The sequence below is a fragment of the Protopterus annectens genome, chromosome 1.part1 (assembly GCF_019279795.1).
Source record: "Protopterus annectens isolate FY-2018-M chromosome 1.part1, PAN1.0, whole genome shotgun sequence".
Classification (NCBI taxonomy): Eukaryota; Metazoa; Chordata; order Ceratodontiformes; family Protopteridae; genus Protopterus; species Protopterus annectens.
Window position 1 is genome coordinate 1226081385 of NC_056726.1, and position 27746 is coordinate 1226109130.

Sequence of the window (27746 nt, forward strand, 5' to 3'; positions counted from 1 at the left end):
AGGATCCATCAGATCACCCATGCACTCAAGTCTCTCATCAACAAGTACAGTTATGACTCTGTCATAGTCCATGTCGGAGTGAATGACTTGAGACATACCTCACTAGACTATATGAGGAGAGCCATGACTGAGCTCTTGTATTACGTGTCCCAGGCAGGTATGTCCCTATTCCTATTCAGCATTCTACCTTCACCCAGGATGATGTCTCAGTATAATCAAAAATGACTGACTTCAACATTTGGCTCAGCTTCTGATGTCAGTTCAGGGGGATCCGGTATTTGTCAGCCTGGGTCGACAGACCACGCTGTTTTGCCAGAGATGGTCTTCACCTGTCGCGTCTTGGCTTTCGGTTACTGGCAAATGTACTTGCCTCCCCCATAGTGCCATTTTTAGGCAATGTCATAACAACAAAAGTCCCAAAGTAAAAAAAAAATCTAAGGTTATGCTGCTTAATGTTCGGAGTCTAAATAAGAAACTGCACTCACTGGAGCACTCCTTACCTTGGAAGATGTAGATGTCTGTGCAGTCACAGAGACATTGTTCAAGGCCACAGAGAGCACACTGGCCATGCAAGGCTACAATGCCTTCCACACGTTCAGACCTCAAAACGAGAGTGAAAGTATCAAAGGCGGAGGTGTAGCCATCTTCATTAAAGACACCTCAAGACTGGTCAAACAGTACAACTCCCTAGAGCTACTCAAATTCCAACTAATTGTAGGTAAAACCCCCTTCCATATCATTGTTAGCTGTAGGTCCCCCACCATAAACCCTACCTAGACCTACTTGAGTCGATCACTGTACAGCCAAACCCCTTGGTCATGGGTGATTTCAACTATCCTTCCATTGATTGGGAGCCATATATGAGCACAAACACACTCACCCTAAGGTTCCTGGACTTTATTAATTCAAATGCCCTGGAACAGATGGTCTGCACCCCCACAAGGTTCTCAAATGTCCTAGACTTGGTACTCACCAACATAGGGGGTCTCTGCACTATTACCAGTGTGTTGCCCTCCCTGGTAAAGTCTGGTCATAAATCAGTCTCGTTCAAATTAATGATCATACTTGACCCCCCCCCCCTCCCCAAGAGCAAAAAGGATGAAATATTTCTCCAAAGCAAATTATAGTCTCCTAAGCAATGGCATAAATAGTTTCACCCCCCTTGTTACCACTGTCAATAATGACTCCTATACAGAGGTGTACACAGATGCCCTGTATAAACACATACAAATGTATAGACTTGGCCGTACCTGAACAGATCAGAACAAGGTCCTCACAATAAACAAGCCACCCTGGTGGACATCAAGCATAAATAGGTTATACAATAAGAGGAAGAAAGTAATGTCTAAGAAGAAGAGGGAACTGACTCAGCAGAGGAAGCACACCCTCCACAGCTTGAACAAGAAAATTAAGTATCTTGTAATGATCTGTAAAGCCAAGTATGAAGCTAAATTACCATCCCTAGCTGAGGATAATGACAAGCCATTATTTAGCTATGTCAGAAATCTAAAAGGGAAGGCCCAGCTTTGTTCTGAACTAGTAGTGGATGGTACCACTCATACTTACAACTCACCAACTTGCTAGCAATCATATTTGGAACAAACCACCCCCCTGGCCCCACCAGACATACCCCAAAGCCTACCTGTCACCAGTCCTCTACCTAGTACCTCCAAGGAGTAGGTCATAACCCCACTCTCCATGGCCAGAATCACAGCCTCTATGGGACTGGATAACATCCCATACTGCCTACTAAATGGTCTAAAACCGGACCCAGTGGAACAGCTTGGCAATCTCTTCAACCACAGTCCAAGTACTGGCTTTATCTCAGCAGAGTGGAAAACAGCAACAGTAATTCCCTTGCACAAAGGGGGTCTATTAACCAACCCCAGGAACTATAGAACCATAAGCCTAACCACCCTTATCTGTAAAACCATGGGAGAGAATCATCATGGGCCTTATCAACAAAGACATAGTTGACCTTCAAACTCTTGACCCTACCTAATTTGGCTTTGTTAATGGGAGATCATGCTTATTAAACCCGGTGGACGATTTTGAGAATGCCACCAAAGTCCTGGATGAAGGCAAAACAGTACATACAGCCTAGTTTGACTTAGCCAAGGGTTTTGACACAATCCCCCGCTCAGGCATCATTGAAAAAACTCACCCAGCTGGGAGTTAACCCATTTGTCACTACATGGGTAGCCAACTGGCCCATTGACAGAATGCATACAGTCAAAGCTGGGGATTCCACCTCTACTAGCAGACCGGTTAACAGTGGTGTATCACATGGATCTGTGCTGGGCCCCCTACTGTTTTGAATCTATTTCTCAGAAGTCCAAGAGAAAATAGATGGCCTGTGGCTTACCAAGTTTGCCGATAACTGCAAACTGGGTGCAGTCATTGAGTCCCCCCACGATGTTGACATACTACAAAAAGGGCTTACACAGACAAATGAATGGTGCCAAAGTCACGGGCTTAACACATTTTTTTTGTGTTTAGTTTATCATCCCTTTCTACAAAGGGGAAGTCCCTGCAAATTACAATATTAACAGTCCCCCCCCCTTAGCTCAGATCCTGTGGTGAGAGATTTGGGAACACAGGTTGATAGCAACCTTAACTTTGATCACCATGTGTCCACAATTGTAAGGAAGACCTTCTACATTGCACATTTCATAAGTAAGGGCATCGCATCCAGAGCTAAGGATGGTATAACTCCCTTATACTTTTCTCTCATCAGACCACTAATAGAGTACAATGCTCCCTCCTGTATGTATCTCACCAGACACCTGCAGCAGCTGGAGAGACCTCAGGAGTTTTTCACCAAGAAAATTCAGGGCCTTCAACTCATGACCTACATGGACAGAATGAAGGCCCTGTCACTGTACTCCATATCTTATAGGCAGCTGAAAGGCAACTTGTGCATGACCTACAGAGCAGTCTCGGACCCTGCCCTAATGGAAATGCTGCACATCTGCAAGTCAAATAGGATAAGATTCACTCACTCTAGGAATCTTAACTTAGTCTGCAACATTAACAGGACATGTTGGAGAGACAAATGTGTCTTCCAGAGATTTCCAGTCCTCTGGAACAAACTTCCAATTCGTGTAAAACATAGGTCCTCAATAACCCTTTTTAAGTGTAACTTAGGCAACTGTATGGGAGACCATAAGTTTACCCTGGGGGTGTCTCCTGTGTCCCGCTTAGATAAGGGCAGTCGGTGCTGATCATAGACTCGTGCTGCATATGTAGACCATACAACTTGGTCAATAAGGGAACAAGGGTATAACATGGCTAGGCTTTTAAAGGCCCTGGGGCCAATAGCCTAGTAATCTCATATGATCTTGTGAACCTATAAAATTATCCATAATCCAGCACTAAATAACATTCAACACAACTATGTTCCCAGATTGCCATTATGATCCAGTGACCAAAAAGTCCTGTCGGTCCATAGACCAATCACATCTGTTGGTTGTTGTCTGTACTTGTATCGTGTTGCTAAGGCCTAGAGCTCTGTACATGTATCCTTCAGGTCAGTACCCTCCCCCATCCTTCAAAACCATCCTAAAAGACTTCTTTACCAAAAGCTCACTATGTTCTTGCTCAACACCAGGATACATATATCCCAAAATGTGAACAGATACCTATTCATACCTGAGACCTTCTTATTCTCCCTTCTTTACTCACTTCCTTCTATCAATTTATCTCCCTTGGCTTTCTCTCTAGATAGATCATAATTCTACTTTTCTCTCACTTTGTGTTGCAATTCCTGTTGTTAATTTACCTTTAATTTCTCTATAAACTGGCTAAGATTTCCCCAAATATTAAATTGTTCTCATATTACTTGTATCTGTTTGTAACCAATGTTTTCATATTATGTCTAATTTGGTGTAATTATTTAAAAACTGTAAAATTATTAAAATGTTTTGTAATACTTTGACGCTTTTCTCCCTGGGCCTCTACTGAAAATGGGCTCCTACTCAGTCGGACTTTCCTGGAAATCAATTGTGAGTAAATAAATAATGTTGGTGTATGTACATTCTACCTGTCAAAAGTGGATTAATATTTACATTAATCTGTATATTTATAGTCTATTGTAATATTATGCCAGTTTTCACCTATGTTTATTTATTTTCTGTTATTTAATTTGTGAAACTTTATTCCCTGAGTCTCTGCTGTAAACAGATAAAATTATCCAGTCAAGACTTTCTAGTAAACAAATGTCAAGAATAAGAAGACAGAAATATGTTATTAACCAGAAACAAACAAAAATAATGTCTGGCAGGTTAATGGTGAGGGTTAAATCTGAGCTGCTAATGAGCTTGTTGTTTAGTCCTGGATTTGATTTCTTTAGAATCTGTCAGCTTTGTGACTCTGAGCAGGTCACTTCTCCAGATGGGTCTGGGTTACCCTAGGGAAGAGGATTGTTCTTGGTTCATTCCCTATTTAAGAAATAACTAAAATTACAAGTTAAAATTAAAGTAAAAAATGTGTTTAAAATAGCTTTCAGTCTTTTGTTCTTTAAGAAAGCCAGTAAATGCTTAGCTCTTCTTGCTAGTGGTGTCTTATAAAAACCAGCACAAAATTGCTGACTTTGTGGCATAGATCCTGAACATATTCTGTATGACACAGGGTCATTTTGCAGCATGGAATTGGGAAGAGCCACTCGAGGATGTAGTGTGTCTGGCCTTGGTCATTTCACCCATGTTGGAGAAGGGAGTCTTTTTTAGTTCTGACACTGTACTGCACTCCAAAATGCACAGGGGGTTGGGGGGTATCCTGGACAAGCAATGTGTGTACTCCAGTCATGCATCATGAGTGTGTGAAAGTACACATCTCCAGGGAGCTTAGTGTAGCCAGGCATTACATAATCCTGCTGGTGGACAGTGGAAGGGCTTTCAGGAATACAAAAAAATTCCTAACTGTAAATAACAATAGAACAAAAAATACACTCCAACAGACATATTGTCAAATTTTAGTGTTTTTGTCTTTAATACACAAACTTCTTCAGAAAACCATCACAGTGCACCAATGAGCCTTATAAATAATCCCAACCACACCTACTCTCATTAATCAGCCAATCACAATAAAACCACATCACATTTAAACTTGTCAAGTTGGAAGTACATATTTGTATAGAAAAAAACACATTCAAAAGTGTTTAAACTTTTTCTTTTTTAACTTATTTTATATTTAAATGCCCATTTATGCCATGATATATCCTGGCATTCAGCTTATTTGCCAATACAGTTCTCTACATTCCAGAATATTGTTAAAATCACCACCTCTCAAGTCAGGATTAATCTGCTCTGTTACACAAAAGTTTCCTCACACCCAGCGGAATATTTAAAGAGGGCATTTATTATCCTGTTTTTGATGCCCTAATTATGCACATATATTCTGTTTAGAATACAACTAGCGGATTGTTTTATAGTTTGAGTTTACACTCATTGCTGTAAAATTCCAAACCTTACATAGGGTGATGGCTTCTGCCTCCACCTTGTGACTTTACTTCATGGTCACTTTTGATGACAAGAATAATAAGGGATGAATGAATGAAACTCTTAAGTGTATGGTTAGATGATCACAGTGGGATGGGAGCCAAAATGATTAAAATGTCTGGCACAGATTTCACAACTCTGTGTATTGTGTTGTTCTTTAAAAGAAAATAAATACTTCCAGTGGCATTCCTCAGGAAAAATCTAGTGGCAGTGAGAGCAGTTAGTCACATTTTGTTTAGAATTTCATTGAAAAAATATGCATCAGGGAATATAAATTCTTGCTGTTAGATATTGAGTAGAGTTGTAAAGAAAAACAATTCAGAAAGTGATAAATACTAGAAATAATGTGGAGCTCCTAACCACTTCAGCTAATAAAAAAGAACTGGGCAAGGTGCATGGTGCCATTACTTGTATAAGTGAGGTATGCTGTAATGACCAAAGTGTGTGTGTGTTTCTTTGCTTACTGGGAAAATCCAACTAGGATTCATTTTTAGCAGAGCCCCAGGGAGAAGAACTCCACCGGTATTATAGATATAAGTAAGGCGAACATAACAAAATGCATATATAATGTGACATAATAGAAGTTTTTCATTACAAAAGGAAAATAAGCAGTACAATGTTTACAGTTACAAAATGCAGAAGAAAATCACTTTAAGTACATATATTAAAATATTGTGGCATTTTTCATTGTGAATCAGATTGTATATGTACATTAAAACTGTATGTACAATTTAGGATCTAAACTTACCCTGTACGATGTAGGGTCATTTGACCATGTTAGAGTCTTGTTTGGATGTTGTGTCATTTAATTGTTGTAAAAAAGGAGTTTTCAAGAGTAAAGTAAGTTAGGCTTAAGACTGGGGTCTGTTTACCCATCAAATGAAAAGTTCATCAAAGTGCTATTCAACGAACACTTGGCATTGAACGTTAATTTTATTAAAGAGTCATATCATAAAGAAAATCATCAAACTGCAGTAGTTGGCAACAACAAGGAAATACCCCACTGCATAATATAAACTGAACAAAACCTTTTTATAAATTTGCCCTTTTCCCCACTGTAGTGCGATCTTGGAGTTTGAATGTATAGTTGTGGGTTGTAGGGGGTGCAACCCCCCCACCTTGGTGGGTTACACCAAGGTGGGGGACTGCACCCACCTCACCCCCTCCTATCTATAGATACCAACTCCGAGATCACACTACAGTAGGGAAAAGGGCACATTTCTGAAAGGTTTTGTTTAGTTTACGTTGTGCAGTGGGGTATTTCCTTGTTGTTGTCCAACTATTGCAGTTCATTGATTTTCTTTACGATGTTTTGTCCATTCGATAAAATGGACATTCAGTACTTAGTGTTCGTTGAGTAACCGTTTTAGATTTTCTTTCGAAGGGTAAACATAGAGCCTTGAGACTGCATCCACAGTTTGTCCAGAAGATTGATGTGTGCTTACTGCTTTATTCACAAACCATGTACATGATGTCCTGTAAGTAATTATCCTTCTGATGCACATCTAAAAATCACCCCCTCCACCGAAATAAATCATTAGTTAAGGGGCAGGGTGTATGACTGGCTAGAATGGTGTCTGAACATCATACTTTTTTAGACCAAATGGGCGTAGTAAAGGAAATGTTAAAACAAAGAGGATACCCGGTGATGTATGTAGACAAAATTCTTAATGGAGTTATACAAAAGAGGATTAGTGGACATTTTGTCCCTATACTTGGTAGAGGCAGTAGTCCACAAAATCAGGAGAAACAGAACGGTAATGGACATTTTAGTAAATCAGGTATTTTCACCTTTAACCATCACTTTTATAAAATCAACGACTTTATTAAGCATAATTGGAATATTTTTCACACAAACGCCGAACAACTTGAATTGGTAGGAACCTGCCCTAATATTGTTTACAAAATGGATTGTTGTATTAAGAATATGTTGGAAAGACGCAAACACCACTTTAATGGGGAGGGAGGTATGACAAGATGTGGTTAATGTAAGCAGTGCCAGTATATAATTGAAGGCAAGGAAATTAATATACCCAATTAAGAAAAAATACATTAAATGGCAAGTTTTGTAGTGGCAGCAAAGCAGTTGTATACCTTGCTGTATGTTCCCAGTGTCCGAGTTTTTACATCAGAAAAACTAAAAATGCTCTTAGGAGCAGGGTGTACCAACACAATTATGATATACAAAGGGGAGATAGAAAAAAATGCTTTGGCATTGCATTTTATAGCTAATGAAGGCCGTAGATTTAGAGTCACTATCATAGACCAGATAAAACTGAGGGAAAAGGGTGGGCCACTCAATGATTTCCTAGAGCTATCTGAGCTCACATGGCAGATTAGGACCAATGCAAGTGAATTCCACGGTCTTTATAGTGCAGTGTCTATTAGCCCATTCTTAGACTAAAGGCACAGTTTTTAATGTGAAATTAATACAGGCAGTAGTTTGCCTGGTTAATTTAGTATTTTTTAATAACATTTATTGACTTTTAATAGGGGAGCTGTCATATCAAATTGTTATTATCTAGGATATGTTTTTAAGTGTATGGTTGCTTTAAGAGGCATATTATGTGGTTAATTGATTGATTACTTTGATGGTTGGTGTATTTAAAGCCTGTTGGGGGATAATTTTATTCATTCTGAAGAAGTCTTCACTGCGGAGACGAAAGCGCTTAATAACATTCATCAGTGGTTCCTGTACTCTGCTTTTTTGTCTTCTGTTTGTCTTGGTTTATGGTTGATGTAGTACTAAACTGACCAGGCAGTCAACACTTCTGTATCCCCAGCAACACCCCCAGCTTGTCGTGGAGGATCCCTAAGTATTTAAGTTGAGAGGCATTATCTCTCTACCATGCCTGTGTTCTATTCTGGGTCTCTACCAATGCAGGCTGTGTCTTGTGTACCTTCCATGAGTGCATAGTGGGTGCCAGTACAGCTCAGTTACCTCCTCCCATAAGAGCAGCAGATTTATGCAGAGATCCCACTGAATTGTTCAGCGTCTTATTCTGTAGAGGTGAAGGAGCCTACCAACTCTGAGATTGAACTTCATTTCTACCTCTTGTGTCCACAGTTTCAACCTTTCAATCACTACCCAAAGCTTGTGACCATAACTGAGGATGAAGTCATAGCCTGACTAGTAAATTGAGACCATTACCCTGTAACTCAGCTCTTACTGCACTAAAATAGTTAGTGTGTATCCAGTGGTCCATGTCTTCATCTTATGTGCCATTACCCATGAAAAAGATCCCAATCAGAATCAGTCACATGTATTGATCAAGTATGTGCACATACAAGGAATTTGACTCTGGTTTTAATGACTCTCCAAGTATGAATTATATAAACTACATACATACAACTATTAAAAACAAGACAAAAAATGTAAATGTACATATACGTACAATGTGCAAAGTGCAACTCAGTGCAAGAAATACTGAAATAAACTCTGAGAAACGAGGATTAACAAGAAGTAAACAATATTGCAGAACCCTTAAAAGCTTGGGAAAAAGAATACCCAGTCTAATGAGCTGAATTAACCATTTACAAACTTGATGGCCTGTGGAAAAAAAAATGTTCGTATATTTGCTTGTTTTGGTGCATATTAATCTATAACGCCTGGCCGATGGTAATAGTTAAAAAATATGGTGGCCTGGATGTGAAGGGTCAGTGATGATTTTCCCTGCCCATTTCATGACTCTGGAATAGTACAGGTCCTGTAAGGAGGGCAAACTAGCACCAATGATATTTTCGTCAGACCTGACTATTCAATGTAACCTATTTTGTCATGTTTAGACACAAATCCAAACCACACTGTTATGGATGAGCTGAGAAGAGACTCAATGACTGCTGTATAGAACTGAATCAACAGTTCTTGTGGGAGGTTGAACTTCCTCAGCTGTTACAGAAAGTACATTTGCTGTTGTGCCTTTTTTATGATGAACCCTATATTGGTCTCCCACTTCAAGTCCCAGGAGATTACAGATCCCAAAAATCTTAAGGTTTCCACAACTGAGACAGCAGTATTAAATATAAAGAGGGTGGATAATATTGTAGTACCACTCCTAAAGTCCACTGTCATCTCCACAAAAGTATTTAGCTCCAGATTATTCTGATTATACCAAAGGGCAAGCTGCTCAACCTCCTGGCTTTATGCAGACACACCATTCTTGATGAGTCCAATAATGGTTGTATCGTCCACGTATTTAATAAGTATGACAGAAGGGTCCTTAGAGATGCAGTCATTAGTGTAGAGGGAGAATAGCAGTAAGGAGACCACTCATCCTGGGGGGCACCTGTACTGATCGTGTGATAGCTAGATGTAAATTTCCCCAGTTTCACCTGCTGTTTCCTGTTGGTCATAAAATTGGTGATCCATTGACAGGTGGAGGCAGGAACGGAAAACTTGTAGAGTTTCAAGTGAAGAAGTTTCAGAATTATTGTATTAAATGCAGAGCTGAAGTCAGCAACAAATCCTTGCATAAGTCCCTGGGTTGTCAAGATGTCGCAAGGTATAGTGCAGAGTGACCCATATTGACGGTATCATCCACTGACTGGGTCTGTTGATAAGCAAATTTAAGGGGTTCCAACAAGGGAGCTGTAATATCCTTCAAGTGAGCTAAGACCAGCCTGTCAAAAGTCTTCATGACCACTGATGTTAAAGCAACAGGCTTGTAGTCATTCAGTCCTGTTATACTGGATTTTTTAGGGACTGGAATGATTGTGGCTTGTTTGAAGCTTAAGGAACTTTACATAGCTCTAATGATTGATTAAAAATCTTAGTAAAAAGTAGAAGCCAGTTGATCAGCACAGATTTTTTAAATAAGAGGGTGAAACCCCATCTGGACCTGCTGCTTTTTTAATGTGCTGCCTTTAAAAAAAGCAACATGCATCCTCTTCAGAAATAATTAATGCCAGTTGAATGTGAGAATGTGTGGTAGACAGAATACACTGGGAGAGCTGGCAATAGTGTCATTTATAGCCTAAGGCTTATCAAACTTGCAGTAAAAAGCATTCAAGTCATCAGTCACCTGGTAATTAGCTGCAGTGTAGGGGGGTGGTTTCCTGTAGTTTATAATGTTTGTAGACCTCTCCACACTGATGGAGGATCATTGGCTAAAAACTGTTTTTGCAGCTTTGCAGTGTAGTTCTTTTTAGCCACTTTGATTTCTTTTGTCTGTGTGTTCCTTGCCTGTCTAAAAAGTGTTCTAGCTCTGCTTCTGTAGGCATCCTCCTTGGCTTGATGAAGCTGCTTAAGTTTAGCAGTAAACCAGAGTTTGCTTCTGTTAAATTTTAACCAGATCTTAGTGGAGACACCCATATCTTCACAGAAGCTAACATGAGATGTTACTGCGTCTGCTAGTTCATGAAAGTTAGCAGCAGAATCTTCAATGACATTCCAGTCTGTACATTCAAAGCAGGCTTGCAGCGTCAGCTTTGTCTCACTAGTCCACCTTCTTGAAGTACTGATCACAAGTTTTAACTTGTCCTTATAGGTAAGAAGCAAATTAATCAAACAGTGGTCAGAAAAGCCCAAAGATTTATGGGGGGACAGCACGATAAGTGTTTTAAAACTTTATAAGAATGAACCAATGTCTTCCTGTCTGTGGTAGGATACTTTATGGTGGGAGGTTGTCATAATGGTTAAAGTGTTACTTTATAGACACAAGGTGTAGGGTTTGATTCTGACATGGGGTAATTGGCTAGGCTTATAATAGGCCACGTGGGCAGTTAGCCTGGTACTAATCTATGAACCTATTATGTGCTGTGTAAATTTAGGAAGTTCATGGGTGAGATTTGCCGTATTAAAATCCCCTAGAATAATCAGAAGGGAGTTAGGATAATTTTGCTCCGTGCACATTATCTGATCAGACAGTTTTTATAGTGAAGCACTCACACAGGCATGAGGTGGAATGTAAACACTAACCAGAATAAATAAAGAGAACTCCCGAGGTGAATAAAAAAGTCTACAATTAAAAACATTTCTAAGTCAGGGCAGCAAGTTTTACTTAAGACTGCAACATTGGTACACCAACCTTCATTGATGTAAAAGCAGATTCCGCTTCCCTTACTTTTCCCTGACGTCTGCAGTACTCTGTCTGCTCTGTAAAATTGAAAACCAAGCAGATATAATGTAGAGTCTGGAATGAACTCATTTAGCCAGATTTCTGTGAAACCCAGTACAGAAAAAAGTGAAAAATCCTTGTGAGTTTCATTGAAATAACCGATTCAAAGATACATGAACTCCTAAACTTTATGTGGCTATATTCATCTGCCAAGAATAATCCGCTGTTCTTCACCAGAGAACAGGGATCTCTGAACTATGGTCTCTGGTTTGGAGATTATTGTATGTCATCACTCTTTTCGCAGTTAGCACTCCATTGCACACCAGAGAACACAATTACTGAAGGTCAAAGGACTGCATTGTTTGCAGTTAACAAGGAAGCAGCCTTCACCTTCCTACACCATTTAATTCCCAAGTCTTGGCTTGATGTTTTGTCCATTGAAAAATCCTAAATAGGAGTTAAAGACAAGACAAATCCTTGATGGAATCCTGTGCCCACTTAGGACATAAACTGATGAAAGATAGAGAATGCAGACACCACTGCTTATTTTTGAACACAGGGAGTAAGTAATATGCATCTCTGGCCTGGGGATTACCACACTGTTTTATCATCTCCTACAAGATATTCTGTGGTATGCTATCAAGTATATATGAAATCAATGAACTAACATTTTCATGTGAGCCAGTGTATCAAAAGAATTGAACCGAGTCTCGAATCTCTGAAATATTTATAATGTTTTCTGCAGACTGCACCCAACCCCCCCCCCCCCCGTACATAAAAGTCTCTAGAGGCACTCAGGGGAAGATTCATCTAGGTGTCTGGATGGCCACCATGTGTGACAATTGGGTGAACAGCATAGTATCCAGAAGCTCATTCCATTTTCATCAGTTCCAAAAATGTCATCACTGCTCCGTTCAGATGTACCACCTCATCAAAAATGGCAGCGGTGAGGAAGCTCCTAAACCTTCTAGGAAAAAGTACCATCCAGGACCATAGAGAATTTGGAGTGTGTTCCAGATTATTTTTAATTCCAAAGTAATCAAAGGACCTATGGCTCTTTCTTGACTTAGTGACCTAAACCAGTATATTAAGAAGACACATTTCTGGGTGGTCACAGTGTTCAGCATGCTCTCAGAATAGCAGGATGTGCTGTATTGGCCTTCAGGATGTTTATCACCACAAAAAACACCAATGAGTCCAGAAAGTATCTATTCTTCTGGTTGGGAACCAATCACTATCCGTTCTGAACCTCGCTTTTTGGTTGCTCTACAGCTCCCCTCCTCCAAGGTGTTTACCAAATGCATGGCGGTAGCTGCAGCTAATCTGAAACTCTGGGAATCTGCATGTTCCCATATCTGTATGACTGGCTTCTAGCTAAAGCTACAAAGGAGTGCATTCTGTCAGCCAGCGGCTACTTGCTTCTGTTTACACTGAAGTAAAGCAGTTGATTGCTTGTTTCTTATGTGCCATCTAAGCTCGGACAAAAAGTCTCCAAAGCAACCTTGTCCAGAGGACCTGCAGACTGTATAATCTATGTCTACCAAGCAGACTAGCTTTACTGACAAAGCCAAAGTTTCATTTCACTAGGTTCATGGCAACTTCTATATCCTTCGTCAAGAGTTCTTCAGTACACCTGGAACTGTTGACCATTAAATCTAGAGCCATCAAAATAACTTCATCTTATAACCTGAGGTCTATGCTAAAAGACTTGTTAGACAAACAGTTACTGAATCTTCAAGAATAATTTTATATGCTTAAAATATTTGTGTAATTTTTTAACTAGTGAACACCTTTGTAACTACTTTAGTTGTATGGTTCTTGTCTTTTGTATTGTTGAATTACTATTTTTCATTTAATGTCAATGATTATTAATTTGTAAAAATCTAATAAAAATGTTCTTAACAAAAAAAAAAGATTATTTTCAGTTGATATTTGCACAGCAACAACTTGAGATACATTTTACACCTTTGCTAAACAATATAATCTGGACATTACCTCCAGATGCAGGTCCTCCGTTGGGATCACCATTCTCAAGGGCATCCTGTCATGATTCCACCCAGGGAAGCAGGTAGCTGTAGAATCTCTTCCCTCAATTTTAAGTGGCTGGATGGGTTAATATAAAATGCAGAAGTTATTTACTTACCATAATGCTGGGTGTTTATTAGCCATAGTCCATCAACTTTGACAACACTTCCCTCCACTCCCCTTCCAAATTTTCACATTTTCTCTCTCCGGATGGACCCAGTAGACATACTCTGAAACCTCAGTTGCTGAATTAGATCTACTTGTCAGTGAATATCCCAAAGTGTGAGGTAGGCAGACTAGGGATGAAAAAGCTCCAGTGTTAAATAAAGAACTTCTGTTTTATTATGACATCTGAACTTAACCAGTATTCTTTTTAAAAAAATGAATGTTGATCTTACTTCACTAGAACTGCTTAAGTCACCCGTACAAACTCATGGTGTGAAAGTGCCATCCATTAACTTGCATTTTACAAATTAATTATAATTATGGACGCTTAAGAAGAGTAAGGCTATAAAGCCCTGGCAAAGAACACAAACCACAAGTACTAGTTCTAAGCAACTTGAAGCTTTTCGACAACCCAGCTAATATAGACACTGCTACTCAGTAACTGTTGCGACTATTAAACTTCACCATATCTGTTTGTTACATGAAGGGCTGCCTGCATGTCACCGAGACGCATTACTATTTTTTCCACCCCTCTTGCTCATTACTGTCTCTTCTTAAGTTTACAGTCACATTCATTCCTCAACCTTTATTAGGTTTCTTATTTTAGTATCTTCTATAGAGAATGGGTTACTGTAAGTTGGTTGAAGGATAAGAGGTTAATTAGCTCTAGCCATTTTAGTTGTTGGAGAGCAACACAGTGATGGGTTCTGTTGTGAAGGTTAGCTGCAAATTTGGTACTTTTGTGGTATCAAGTCTATAGCTCATTTAGGTCTGCTTTTCTAAGGTATGTGAATATTGGGTTGGTATATAGTAAGGTGGATAGAAGGTGTGTCCTGGTGATTGCTTGTCTGGAGGAGTTGGTAAGGTAAGGTTTGATTCTATACAGTGAACTAATTCGATGTGAGTTTCTTTAATAACATGTGCCAAATGTTTGTCAAATTTCAGACTGCTATCAATGGTGACACCTAATAGCTTTGTTTCCGTGATTAGTTCAATTACTGTGTTAGAAGAGATGATTCTAATGTGCTCACTATGGATATTAGCTTTATTGCTGCTGTTCTGGAAGAGTATTTGGTTTTGTTGGGGTTAGAATGTGTTGGAAGTTGTGTAGGCATGCTTTAATGGCAGAAAAGGATTTTTTGGTAATTTCTTGGAACTCTGCGAAGGAGGGTGCTGAACAGATGACACCGGAGTCATCTGCATATTGGATGAGGGTGGCAAGGCTGGAGGCAGTGTGAAGTTTGTTTGTAAAGATAGAGAAAAGAAGGAGGCCTAGTACTGATCCTTTGGGGGCACCAACAGTTACTGATAGCAGAGAAGAGATATATTTTTGCCATTTTACAGCTTCTTGGTGATCAGAAGGATAGCTGTGGAACCAGGAGAGGGCTTCCTGAAAAGTTGAAGGAGGCAAGCTACATAAGAGCTTTTGGTGGGCTACTGTGTCAAATGCTTTAGACATATCTAGAAAGAGGAGACATGTTTTCCTTCATTTTTGAGTTGGTTTATGCTGTTGGTGAAGGTTGAGTGCATTTGTGGTGGTATGTTTGGGATGGAAGCCATGTTCAGAATTAGACTGCAGATTTTTTTTAGTAGATGGTTGAGTAGTTGAGTATGGATAAATTTTTCCAACATTTTTGAATGTGGTGATAGAATGAAAATTGGCCTAAAATTAGAGAGTTCTAGTGATGACCTACCTTTGTACAGAGGGATTACATATGAAATGTTCCAGATCTTTTGGATGCATTGTTTAGTGATGGATCTATTGAGCAATATTGGTATAGGGTAGCAGATGACATCAGCTGCCAATCTGAGGTATTCATTTGGTAGCTGATCAGCTACGAGTGATGTAGGTTTTAGTTTAGTTAACATTTTATCTTGTCTGTCTGGTCAAGTTGGAAAAACAGTAGTGTTGATAACATTTGTAACAAGTGGGGTGACGAGCAGTATTATCCTTCACTTTTAATAGTGAGAGGATAGAATTTGTGAAGAAAGAGTTGAATTGGGTAGGTATAGTTTCTTTTGAATTTGAGATATTAGGGGTTGGAGTTGTGGTTTGTCTTGGCTGTAAGTGTTGTTTTAATGGAGCCCCAGAATTTTTTTTTATTGTTATGATGTAATTGTTGGGTTCTGGTGTAGTAGAGTTTTTTGTCATTCTTAATTTGTTTCTTGGATTTATTTCTAATGTGACAATAATTATTATAGGATGGTTTATTTTTGTTAAACTGATATTGGGACCAGGGTGTATCTCTGTTTCAGAAATTGTTTGGTTTCTTTAGAGAGCCATGGACAATAATTAGCTTTAGTTCTAATATTCCTGATGGGGTACAAGCTGTTGAGGATTCCAAGAAATTTGCTGTTGAAGTGTTGGACAGCTGAGTCTAGCGGGTGGTATTTCAGAGGGGACCATTTGCAATTTCAGATTAGTTTGAAGGCATGTATAGAATGTCTTTTGTTGCATACTTGTTTCTAAATGTGTAGTTTTGGTGGGATTATTACTGTGTCTCAGGATGTAGGCCAGCAGGTGGTTGCTTAGGCTGTCTGGGAGACAACCTGATTAGTGAGGGTTTGTTAGTTAGGGTCTGGTCAAGAATAGACTGCTTGCTGCTGTGTTTATCATCCCTAGTTGGTGTGTTTATCATCTGAGTGAATCCTTGCAAGTCTAAGTAGTTTGACGGATTATCTGAGGAACAAGTTTGCCAATCGATATTGAGTTACCCTACTATTATTGTTTCTTGGCTAAATGTGATGGATGCCCAGGATAGTAGGTTTTCAATTATGGGGGGCTTATTGCTGGGTAGGATGTATACTGATATTAAGACAATGTGTTTATTATGGTTGATTTCTAGATGGGAGGTTAGCAGTTCGGTATTATTTAGTTCTGGGGGGAGGGGTTACTTATAATTGCTCCAGTTTTAGTGTGTTTTTATATATTACAGCTACACCACCACCTCACTTTTGTTTTCTGTCTTGTCTTAAGATGCTGTAGCCAGGTGTAGGAGCTTGTTGTTCTATGTGTGCTTTGAGACAGGTTTCTGTTAAGGCTACAGTGTCAGGGTTGTACTGGGAGAGGGTAGTGTGCAACTCGTGTATTTTATTTACTATGCTTCTGATATTCATGTTGATGAGGAGTATACTTTAACCATTTTAGGGTATGTTGGTCAAAGGTAAGCTGTTAGTGTGGTTTGAGGATTGGTTTGTTTGCTGTGTGCTGTTGGGAACTTGTTGAATACCTTTTGGGCTGGAGTTTGGGTATATGTCTCCATTCAATATTGCAGTTCTGATTTTTTTACTGGAGGGTGATTGTAAGAGTTTCTGAGATTGCTCAATGTGTTTTAGTAAGGTAGGTGGAGATTTTGTTGTATATAGGTTGGACAATTAAGAAGACTAAGGTATATTTCAATGAATGTTCTTGTTTTTTTTAAAGATTTTTATAGATGTCTCATGCAATCTCACTCTACGTAGGTATTTGTTAAAATTTAGCAACAACGCTTTAGAGAAATGCAAGTGATTTGCCTGTTATGGTGTGACTGTTGAAGGATTTTGTATTACTATATAAATTAGTTTACTTGATGCACAACATAATTGCATGTTAAATATGTTTGAATTGTAGCTTAAATTACTACTGAACATATAATCTAGCTAAACACAGTGTATCACCATAAATATTAGTACTGCTTCTTTAGGAACTGGTAGATGGAAAACAGCCTTTGTGCCCACACTTGACATCTGTATTCATCAGTGTAAACTGATGCTATAATAAGGTGCAGTATACCCTGCTGCTATTTCATATTCTTGTGGTAAGCTGTCTGATTTTGCTGTGTTACCTCATTGACTTTCACAGTACTGCTTGTTTGCCTATGCTCAAAAGTAAAGTAGTCTGTGCTTCTAAGTAAATTTTAATGATGCTATTGTACTACCTAGGTTAAACTCTCTCCTGTATTTTGAAGTATTGTTAGTTTTATGTACATCTTACTGCATTCTCCTTTTTCTATAACAACGTCTTTAGTTATACTCACTAACCCTCTCTGATGATAATATTTTCATCATATTCCATTGTAAGCTGTTATTATGGTCTCTCCACCTTTCCCTCTCACTACAGTAAAACCGTTTTTTTATATGGTACGCTCCATCACTAGCTCACCTCTCCATTTCTCACCTCCTATCTTTTTTTTTTTTTTTTTTTTTTTTTACCTAGTTTATAAAGTCTTTGCAAAGAACACAAACAACAAGCACCAATTCTAAGCAACTTGAAGCTTTTTGACAACTCAGATAATCTGGACACTACCCATTATTTCCTGAAAGTATGTGGTAGTTGTAACTATTCAACTACACCATATTTGTTTGTTACATGAAGGGCTGCCTGCACATCACCGAGATGCATTACTATTTTCCACCCCTCCTGAAAACAACTTCAGTTCAACTAGTGCAGAGCTGATGGCCCACATCTGATGAAGTGTATCAAACGAAAACGGAGACTTTAAGACGTTTATGTGTTTTGCATTAGTGCTGGTGGTTCTGCAGCTGTTGGAATCTGCTAAACAAACGAGTGTTCACTGAAGATTTTATCCATGGCTTTACTGCTTCGCCAGACAGAGGTGATGGTGTGGATTACTGGTCTTTGTGCTTTGGCACCTTGTTGCTTGCTGTTTTTGGAAATATTACATTCTCTCACCTTTTTAACTGCACAACTACAGAATTATTCACTTTCAGATATGTCCATACTAAGGTGACATCAAACCTATTCTGTTAAATCACAAAACTGCTGCTTAAAAACATGCACCAACGAAAACCACTGCTACTCAAACTGAGTGGGGATATACATCCCAACCCAGGTCCCACAAACTTCAGTATAATCTTCCCCTAACTTAAAACATACCATATCTCTCTAACCATACTACTAACTTGTAATCTTAATTACGAACCTCAGAAGCTTACCAAATAAGATTCATTAACATCATGCAACCCTCTCCTTATACTCCTGTGATATTTTCATACTAACTGAAACCTGGCTTAAACTACCCATAAAAGACACTGAAGTCCTTCCACATGCCTTTAACTTAGAAGTGGCAGATTACATAAGTGAGGAGGAGGAATTGCCATAATCTTTAGAAACTCATTAAATCTAGTACACCTCAACTACACCCCTCCAGACCCCTCTGACTCTGAAATACTAATTTCTCACGTAGAACTCAACTCTAATAAATGCTAAGAATACAGCATCAATGGGACCAGATGACATCCTGGGCTGTGTACTACATGAACTACAAAATGAACTGGCACCTCACCGAAGTGTGATGTTTAATCATAGCCTCACCTCAGGCTTCATGCCCACTGAGTGGCGCACGGCTACAGTTATCCCACTTCACTAGGGGGGATCCATCTTGAATCTTGGGAACTACTGCCCCATCAGTCTGACGAGTCTAATCTGCAAGGCCATGGAATGTATTATCATGGAACTTATAAACAAAGACATTGGCAGCCTTTAAATACTGGACCTCACCCAGTTTGGGTTTGTGAAGGTTCGATCTTGTCTCCTGAACCTGATTGACTTCGAATCAGTCTCCAGAGCTGTGGATGAGGGTAAGGCGGTCCACACAGCCTATCTGGACCTCGCCAAGGTCTTCAACATCATCCCCTACTCTGGAATCATAGATAAATTTACTAAGCTGGGCATTAATCCCTATGTCACTCGATGGGTTGCCAACTGGCTTACTGTCAGAACCCACACTGTAAAAGTAGCCAACTCCAAATCCAGCTCCACACAAGTGGAGTACAGGGTTCAGTCCTGGGAACCGCTCTTGTTTGGCATCTACTTCTCTGAAGTACAGGCCAACACTAAAGGACTCAGGCTAACAAAGTTCGCAGATGACTGCAAACTGGGAGCCATTATTGAATCCCCAAGTGTGGATATTCTACAAAAGGGCCTTACAGAAACAGCTGTTTGGTGCCAGAACCATGGGCTTAAAGTCATTGCCAAGAAATGTATAGTTATCTCCTTTGGGAAAAAACATGTACCCATGAATTACCACATAGGTGGCAGTACACTAAACACCAAAAGTGTGATAAGATACTTAGAGACACAGGTGGACAGTGGTCTCACCTTCGATAATCACATCACCACAACAGTCAGGAAATCCTTCTATGTGGCACACCTCATCACTAAGGGCTTTTCATCCAGAAAAAAGGAGATTATTGTCCCACTGTACTCATCCCTCATTAGACCCATTATAGAATACAATGCCCCGTTTGGTATGTACCTCTCAAGACATCTGCAACAACTGGAAAGGACGCAAAAACACCTCACTAAAAGAATCGCAGGCCTAAAGCAGATGCCCTATGCTGACCGTCTAAAAAAACTCCAGCTATACCCTGTCGCATATCATCTACACAGAGGTGATCTTTGCTTAACATACAAGATCATGTCAAACCCAGAGCTGTTGGACATGCTACACTTAAAGAAATCCCAATCCCTCAGAGCTACACACTCCAGGGATCTAAACCTTGTCATCACAATAAACAAAACATGCTGGAGGGATAGGTTCCAGAGACTCCCCAGACTCTGGAATAGACTGCCCATACATGTCAAGCAGGGCGCCTCTTTGGCCCTCTTCAAAAGGAACCTTGATGATTGGATGGGAGATAGGAAATTCACCCCAGCGATCACGTCAATCGCCCTGCTAGACAGGGGTCCAGGGAAGCAAATATTGTGGAAAGAAATAGCCAGGCAATTGTTATGGCTAGGCTTGTAGAGGCCCTAGGGCCAATAGCATTGTACTAACCTATGAACTTGATAATTATAGCGGTCTACATTCCACCAGGTAAAAACTATACTAAAATTCAAATCCTTCTTGGTTGGGTAGCAACTATATTTAACCAAGAGACCATTATTATGGGATATTTTATCTTGGACTGGCTGTCCCCCAAATCCATCAGACTTTATTAACTTATATGGGTTCTCCCAGATGATATCTTCCCCAACTAGAGTCAACAAAAAAAACAAGAAACTACCCTCAACTGGACCTTGACTAATAAGCTTAACCTTTAACAACATGCAGGCTGCCTTTCAGACAGTCTGAGTGACCACATGCCCACATAACCGGTTCGACACCAAACTACCACTCCAAAAAAATAATTTATAAACACGTGTAGCAAAATAAACTTCTGTCCCAACCTATTTAAATTCCTACTACAGCAATACAACTGGTCACCTTTAAAACAACTCCCACTAGACTCAGCTGTACAACTATTCAGTCAAACTTTCCTCAACTCTAAATGCTCCTCTAAGGAGAATATGAGTTAAAGCAAAACAAACTCCATGGCTTTCTCAAGAGACCACGCAACTTCTGAAAAAGAGAGATAGAGCCAGGTCACAATGTCAGGCGACCAAATCACAACCCTCTATGCTTAAATACAGACAACTAAGACACCAAGCCAAAAGAAAAATAAAAAATGACAATAAAAAGCTTACTATAGCTCACTACAACAAAATCACTAAAACAACCCTCAGAAATTTTGGGGAACATTAAAACAATTCCTAAACTCAGGTCAAACTACTACCCCATCTTTCACCACCCCTAACTCCTGTGCTAGTACTGCATCCCAGTTCCCATTTCATAAAATCAATACTTTCTTTAGTAAATCAGGATAACACACCCCTAACACTACCTCAACTCATTCACTATAAAAACAGCTCAAATCAAGACCATAAAATTGATTCTTAACAAACTAATACCTACTGCTCTAGCTGCTGACCAATTACCTAATGAATTTTTCAGATTAGTAGCAGACACAATCCAATACCTAATCTCCATCCTAATAAATTGGTTATCTCAGAACAATATGTACCTAAACAGTGGAAAATATCCCATATCATGCCTTTGCATAAAGATGGCCCCTCCATAGACTTATCTAACTACTGACCCATAGTCATTCTTCCTCCATTAGCAAAAATCCCCAAAAATGCATTCACAAACAACTCCTAGACTACCTACTACAGAACAACCATCTCTCAAACTCACAACACAGTTTCAGACCAAAGTATAGCACCACAACAGCCTTAATTAGCTTCACCAATACCATCAACCAGCTTAAATACAATGGCCAATTAGTCTCATCCATCTTTCTTGACATGTCAAAAGCCTTTGGCACAGTATTTCATCAAAAACTACTAAATGAAGTAGCTTCTGTAAACAGCACTAGGCTGGTTCCACAGGTACTTAACGGACCTCTAGCAAGCAGTTAAGTGGCAAAACTCACTCTCTCCCCTTCTACCAGTCTCCGTGGGTGTTCCTCAAGGGCCAGTACTTGGTCTGCTACTCTTCTCTGTATTCACCAATAAACTATCTACTGCTACTAACAAGACTACTCTTATTTCAATATGCTGATGATCCCTCCCTTATATGCTCAGCTCCAACTCTCTTCAAACTCCTGGAAATAACATACAAATCCTTCCTAGACATAGAACAGTACTTTTCTACTCACCAGCTAATACTCAACCCAAACAAAACTAAACTGATGATCTTTTACTAAAGACAAATCACAAGGAACTCAGTCCACCTTACGTTTCCTTTCATCTAACAATACCAAAAATAGAACCTTTAGAATACACAAAACTTCTTGGAGTAGTGATTGCTAACTAAAATTTGATAAAACTTTGGATTTAACCATTAAAAGGTGCATGTTAAACTTTGAACTCTCTAGAGCAAAGTTATTCCACACAAATGCCTCCAGACAAGCCACATAGCTTGAACACATCTCCTCTCCACCCTACTGTATGCCTCCCCATCTTTACAAATGTTAGAAAAATAGACCTAAACAAATTTGAGGCCTACTGTAACAAAATAGCAAGATTCGCCCTTAACATTCAAATAGAACTCATCACTGCAATGCAGTACGTGAACTGAACTGGATTGAACTTTCCAACCTCCTCCAACTAAACCAAGTAACCATTGCCCACACCATCATCCACCAGCCTAACAACTGCTAAACACTCAAAGACCTAGTACAGCCATACACCAAAATTAGAAATTTGAGATCATCTGATAAATTATTAATAACCACAAAAGCCAACAGCAGCTCTGGATAATCCCTTTACTTGTACAAAATATCCAAGATCTGGAGCTCCGTCCCACAACCAATTGTAAACACTACTAATACAAAAAATTTCAAATCACTCCGCAAAGGTTACCTAAATGAAAAATGGCTGTGCTCCTGCTCTTCTCTTGAATGACCACTCATCACTTCCCCTGGATGACCACTCACCACACCCTTACCCAGTCATCCAGTCCGGCTCTTGACCACAGTATCTAAGTACTATTTTTCTAATATCTAATTACTAATTTCTAATAACCAAGTCTCAACATCTTTTCCTCCACTCTCCTACAGAAAAACTGAAATATCAATGACACTGTCTATCTTACTACTACTGCATAAGGGAAATAGTGATTTTTATAACTAACAAACTTGCTTCTTGGCAGAAGGTACATAGTAACTCTTATATATTGTGACATCCTCACTCTGGGCCAGTAACCAAGGAGCCACAATCCTCACCACTAGCACTGGAGAAGGACATTCACTTGGAATACAAATGAATACACTCAGTTATTCCCAGATGCAGATGTCTCTGCATCAAAACAATTTCCCTTTAAGAACACACAAAGAACAAAGTCAGCCCGTGGTCTGGATTTCTCTGTCCGTCTCTCCATAGGTCCCCAGTAAGGCTTACTACTTGTACAGCTGCAGAGTTAAGTCCTCAGTCGAGTGCCCAAACCAAGTCCTCCAACACTCTCTCTCTAAAACCAGTGCTGTGTGTCCTAGCTCCAAGAAGCTCACACACACACACACACACACACACACACACACACACACACACACTGTGAGATTTGATTTACACATACACACACGCACACACACACACACACACACACACACACACACACACACACACACGCACACACACACACACACACACACACCTGTGAAAGGCTGACACAGATTTACCCACTGTGCCCCTCCTGCCCAAACTATAAGGGAGTTATCACTGCCAAATTCCACTACAAAGCCAGCTACCTAAAGCTCTTGCAAGGGTACCCAATTATACTGAGTGAAATTAGTATTAACAGTAATGGTAATGTTGACCAAGCAGCAAGACTTTCAGGAGTGGCTGGGCTTATCACCAAATAAATATATGCAAATACTCTCAAAGCTTAAATATTTTTCTAAAAGGAGCAGCCACAGTGAAAAGTTTAAATATATTTAATAATAATAAAAGAACAAGAAAATACTAAATATCTAGTTACAGTAAACACCCAAGTTTTAATCACAGGAAATATTAAACAAAACAGCTGGAAAGATTCACACAGTTACAGAAAAACAATACTCAGCTGTTCTCCCTATATTTTCCTAACTGATTTAGAGAATTACTATCCCTGGTCACTTACTAGCACAAGGCAAGATGAAGTAGGTGAGTGGTCTTCTGTTAGGCTTCAGCCTCCTGTAACATTAAAACATTATTTGTGTACAGAATGACATCCCATGCATTTGGTCATCTTACTTCTGGTTTCCATGCAACTCCCATTGCTAGAAGCTGTCAGGGTTTAGCACCTATGTGTTACCATACACACAGATAGAGCTTTGCTCAGATCTGCTGCTGCTCCTCCTCCTCCTCCTCATCATCATCTTCTTCTTTCGGCTGTTCCCGTTAGGGGTCGCCACAGCAGATCACCTGTTTCCATTTCTTCCTGTCCTCTGCATCTTGCTCTGTCACACCAACCACGTGCAAGTCCTCTCTCACCACATCCATAAACCTTATCTTAGGCCTTCCTCTTTTCCTGTTACCTGGTAGCTTCATCCTTAGCATCTTTTTCCCAATATACTCAGCATCCCTCCTCAGCACATGTCCAAACCAACGTAATCGTGCCTCTCTGGCTTTGTCTCCAAACCTTCCAACCTGGGCTGACCCTTGTTACACCCAGTGCAAATCTTAACATCTTTAATTCTGCCTCATCCAGCTCAAACTCCTGCCTTTTTGTCAATGCCACTGTATCCAACCCATATAACAAAGCTGGTCTCACTACCCTCTTGTAGACCTTCCCTTTCACTCTTACAGGTACTCATTTGTCACAAATCACTCCTGACACTCTTCTCCACCCACTCCGTCCTGCCTGTACTCTCTTCTTCACCTCTCTTCCACACTCACCATTACTGTGAACTAGTGACCCCAAGTATTTAAACTCATCCACCTTCGCCACCTCTACTCCTAAACCTCTACCCTCCCAGAGTAGCAATTAGCTCCCTGCTAGAGACATTAAAGAATGCTTCCTAATACTTGGTTTCCCAAACATTTTGTCTCTGGCTGTAACCAGAACTGTAAGCTACGATCTTTTTATGGCCTAATTTAATTTCAGCTATTTTTTTTAAAGTTTGCTGCAGCTGGGTTGTGATTAAGGTCCTCTCTTGCAGTAGCCTTTGTTAAAACATATACATTTAATTCAGTTACAATAATACATGTACATTTCTTTTCTTTCCAGCAGAGCACACTGATACATTTTTAACACAAGCAACTTTACAAATGCATTTTTAAACACAAGCATCTGTACAAATCAGTTTGATACACAAATGACATGTATTTCTTTACAAAACTCCAGCTAGCTTATGCTGGCATATGTTAAACATCCACTGCCTTACTTCTGCTGGCATGGCTGGCAATACCTCAGATCATCACACATCTAAACAAATATGCAGCTCATTACTTATATTAAATTAACTTCTTGATAAGGCATGAGTCACAGGACTTTTTTTCATGTAAATTCATTCCGTGTTGTGTGTTTTAATCTACTACATTACCTCAGACATTTGTAAACATTTGTTGTACTATTTGTTTTTTTTTTATCTGTTGAACTTTTGTTTACATTCATACTTTAATTTTTATTATCTTTTCTTTGCACAACATGGAGCTTTTCTCCACGGGCTTTGGCTGAAAATGGGCCTCTGGCTCGGTTGGACACTCCAAGTAACCAAATAAAAAATAAAATAAAGTATTTTAATTGTGATAGTTTTTAATGTTAATGTTTTTATTTTTGTGTATTTTTTTTGCCTGTGTTTGTAGCAACTTAGTCTGTAGATGTATCATAGTCGAGGTGTAAAGCTATCACTCCTTGAAAATGTCACTTCAATATGTCTAACTATTTTATAGGTGTAACCTTTTAAAAGCAAAGAGCAAAAATAGCCAACTGCAGTCATTAATATGGTTACAAATTTCTGTAAAGTGCTCATTAATAGACAAATCACTCCTCTGGTAACCTCTAGAAAGGAAATATCAAAGTTATTCTCGAAGAAATTGGTACATATTTAAGACTTCCATCAGAACCTTTGTTGCAACAGAAAAGGCGCATCTTTAAAGAAGGTAGCATTATAGATGAGTAATATTACATGTCAGAAATTCTCACACTCACAAGTGAAAGTAGAAGTAGGAAGAATCTAAGTACAGAAATGGGTAAACCCCTGTCCCGATGGATTACAATCCAAGCAGAGAAGTAATAAAACATTAAGACAGCCCAGCCAAAAAGTTGAGAAAATATTCACTTTAACTTCAGTTTTTTGTGCGTTAGTAATTTTACTGTTTCAATGTAAGTGGTTTGATGTTTGTTTGTTTTTTTTTTTGGTTTAACTGTTGTACTTCAAAATGGGGGGGGGGGCTACCATTCTTGTGTGTTTTGTTACTGTTTGTCACATTATGTTTACATCACGGTGCTGTATCATTTTCTGTTATCCTCATTCTCTGTTAGCTTGAGTAATTCAGCTTCCTAGTACTTTTCACCAAATCATGACACGTGTAACATTTGTACTGTTTTATTGAATCTCACTGAGTTTTGTCTGTCTGCTGGAAAACCCTTTTCAAGGATATTGAATATTGAGCTTGAAGTAGCTGGTGACACATCTGGTTTACTTCCACTAAAACCTGTCTCTATGATATAGAAATGTTGTGACAAATTCCAGATGGACATAACATAAGATTCAAGATTTCATAAAAAGCCAAAATACTGTGCTGAAAAATGTAGAGATTCAGTTAGAAAACAGAGGGGTTAATACTTAAATTGTGTTCCTTTTTTTAATCACTTTTGGGATTGAACTGCAGGATGCTTTGTGATGTTCAAAAAAAAAAAAAAAAAAACAATATTTGGGTGGAGTTCTCCTTTAATACTGCCACTGCAGCAATATGACTCTTCCATCAGACACTTTAAACCCATTCATTGTTTTTCAGGCACCTGTGTGTTTTGAAGATGTTGCTGTGACATTTTCAGATGAAGAGTGGAATATGTTAAATAAGCAGAAGAGGAGACTGTACAGGGACGTGATGGTGCAGAATTATCAGCTAATGATTTCCTCAGGTAAGTGGTGCAGTGGGTAAGATTTCTCATTCACCACTCTACAACTCAGGGCTTCACTCAACATGGAGTTTGCATGTTCCCCATATGTCTTCATAGGTTTTTTATCAGGGTTGTCTGGTTTCCTCCTGCTTTCCTGAAACTGTTTGACTGGCTACACCAAACTGTTCATATGCATAGCTCTCAACCTTCCGTCTGCATAATGTGAAACACCACCTTTCATAATGTGGAATTAATTGGCAAAATGTGGAACACCTACTTACAGTTTACTAAAAACTTCAACTAGAAGACTAAAACATTGTTAAATGTGCTATTTATGCTTATCAGAAGTTCTTTTGATGAATTATATATGATTCAGTATTATTTAATGTAGATATCCGTTAAAAAATCTTTACACCGAATGAGCGACAGACCCTTTCAATGTGGAACTGCAAGGAACACAGACTTTTTAAGACTTCTAAAGGAAGAACATTCCTCATATAACACACATGAATACATGAAAACATACTCGGAGGCTCTAAATAAAAATCTGCAAAAGCAACAGAGACCTCCAAAGCAGACATCCAAGCAACCTCCACACCCCATCACCAACCATGAAACACATACTTCACATAATC

General features: G+C 39.3%; 1 protein-coding gene across 1 annotated transcript in view; it reads left to right on the forward strand.

Annotated features, from left to right (window-relative positions):
* Positions 1-27746, forward strand: part of LOC122809455 (zinc finger protein 2-like) — a 277160-nt gene that overhangs the window by 46205 nt on the left and 203209 nt on the right. The window contains exon 2 of the mRNA XM_044080978.1: positions 27006-27132. Within this exon, the coding sequence (XP_043936913.1) occupies positions 27006-27132 (127 nt within the window). The remainder of the gene's footprint in view (positions 1-27005; positions 27133-27746) is intronic.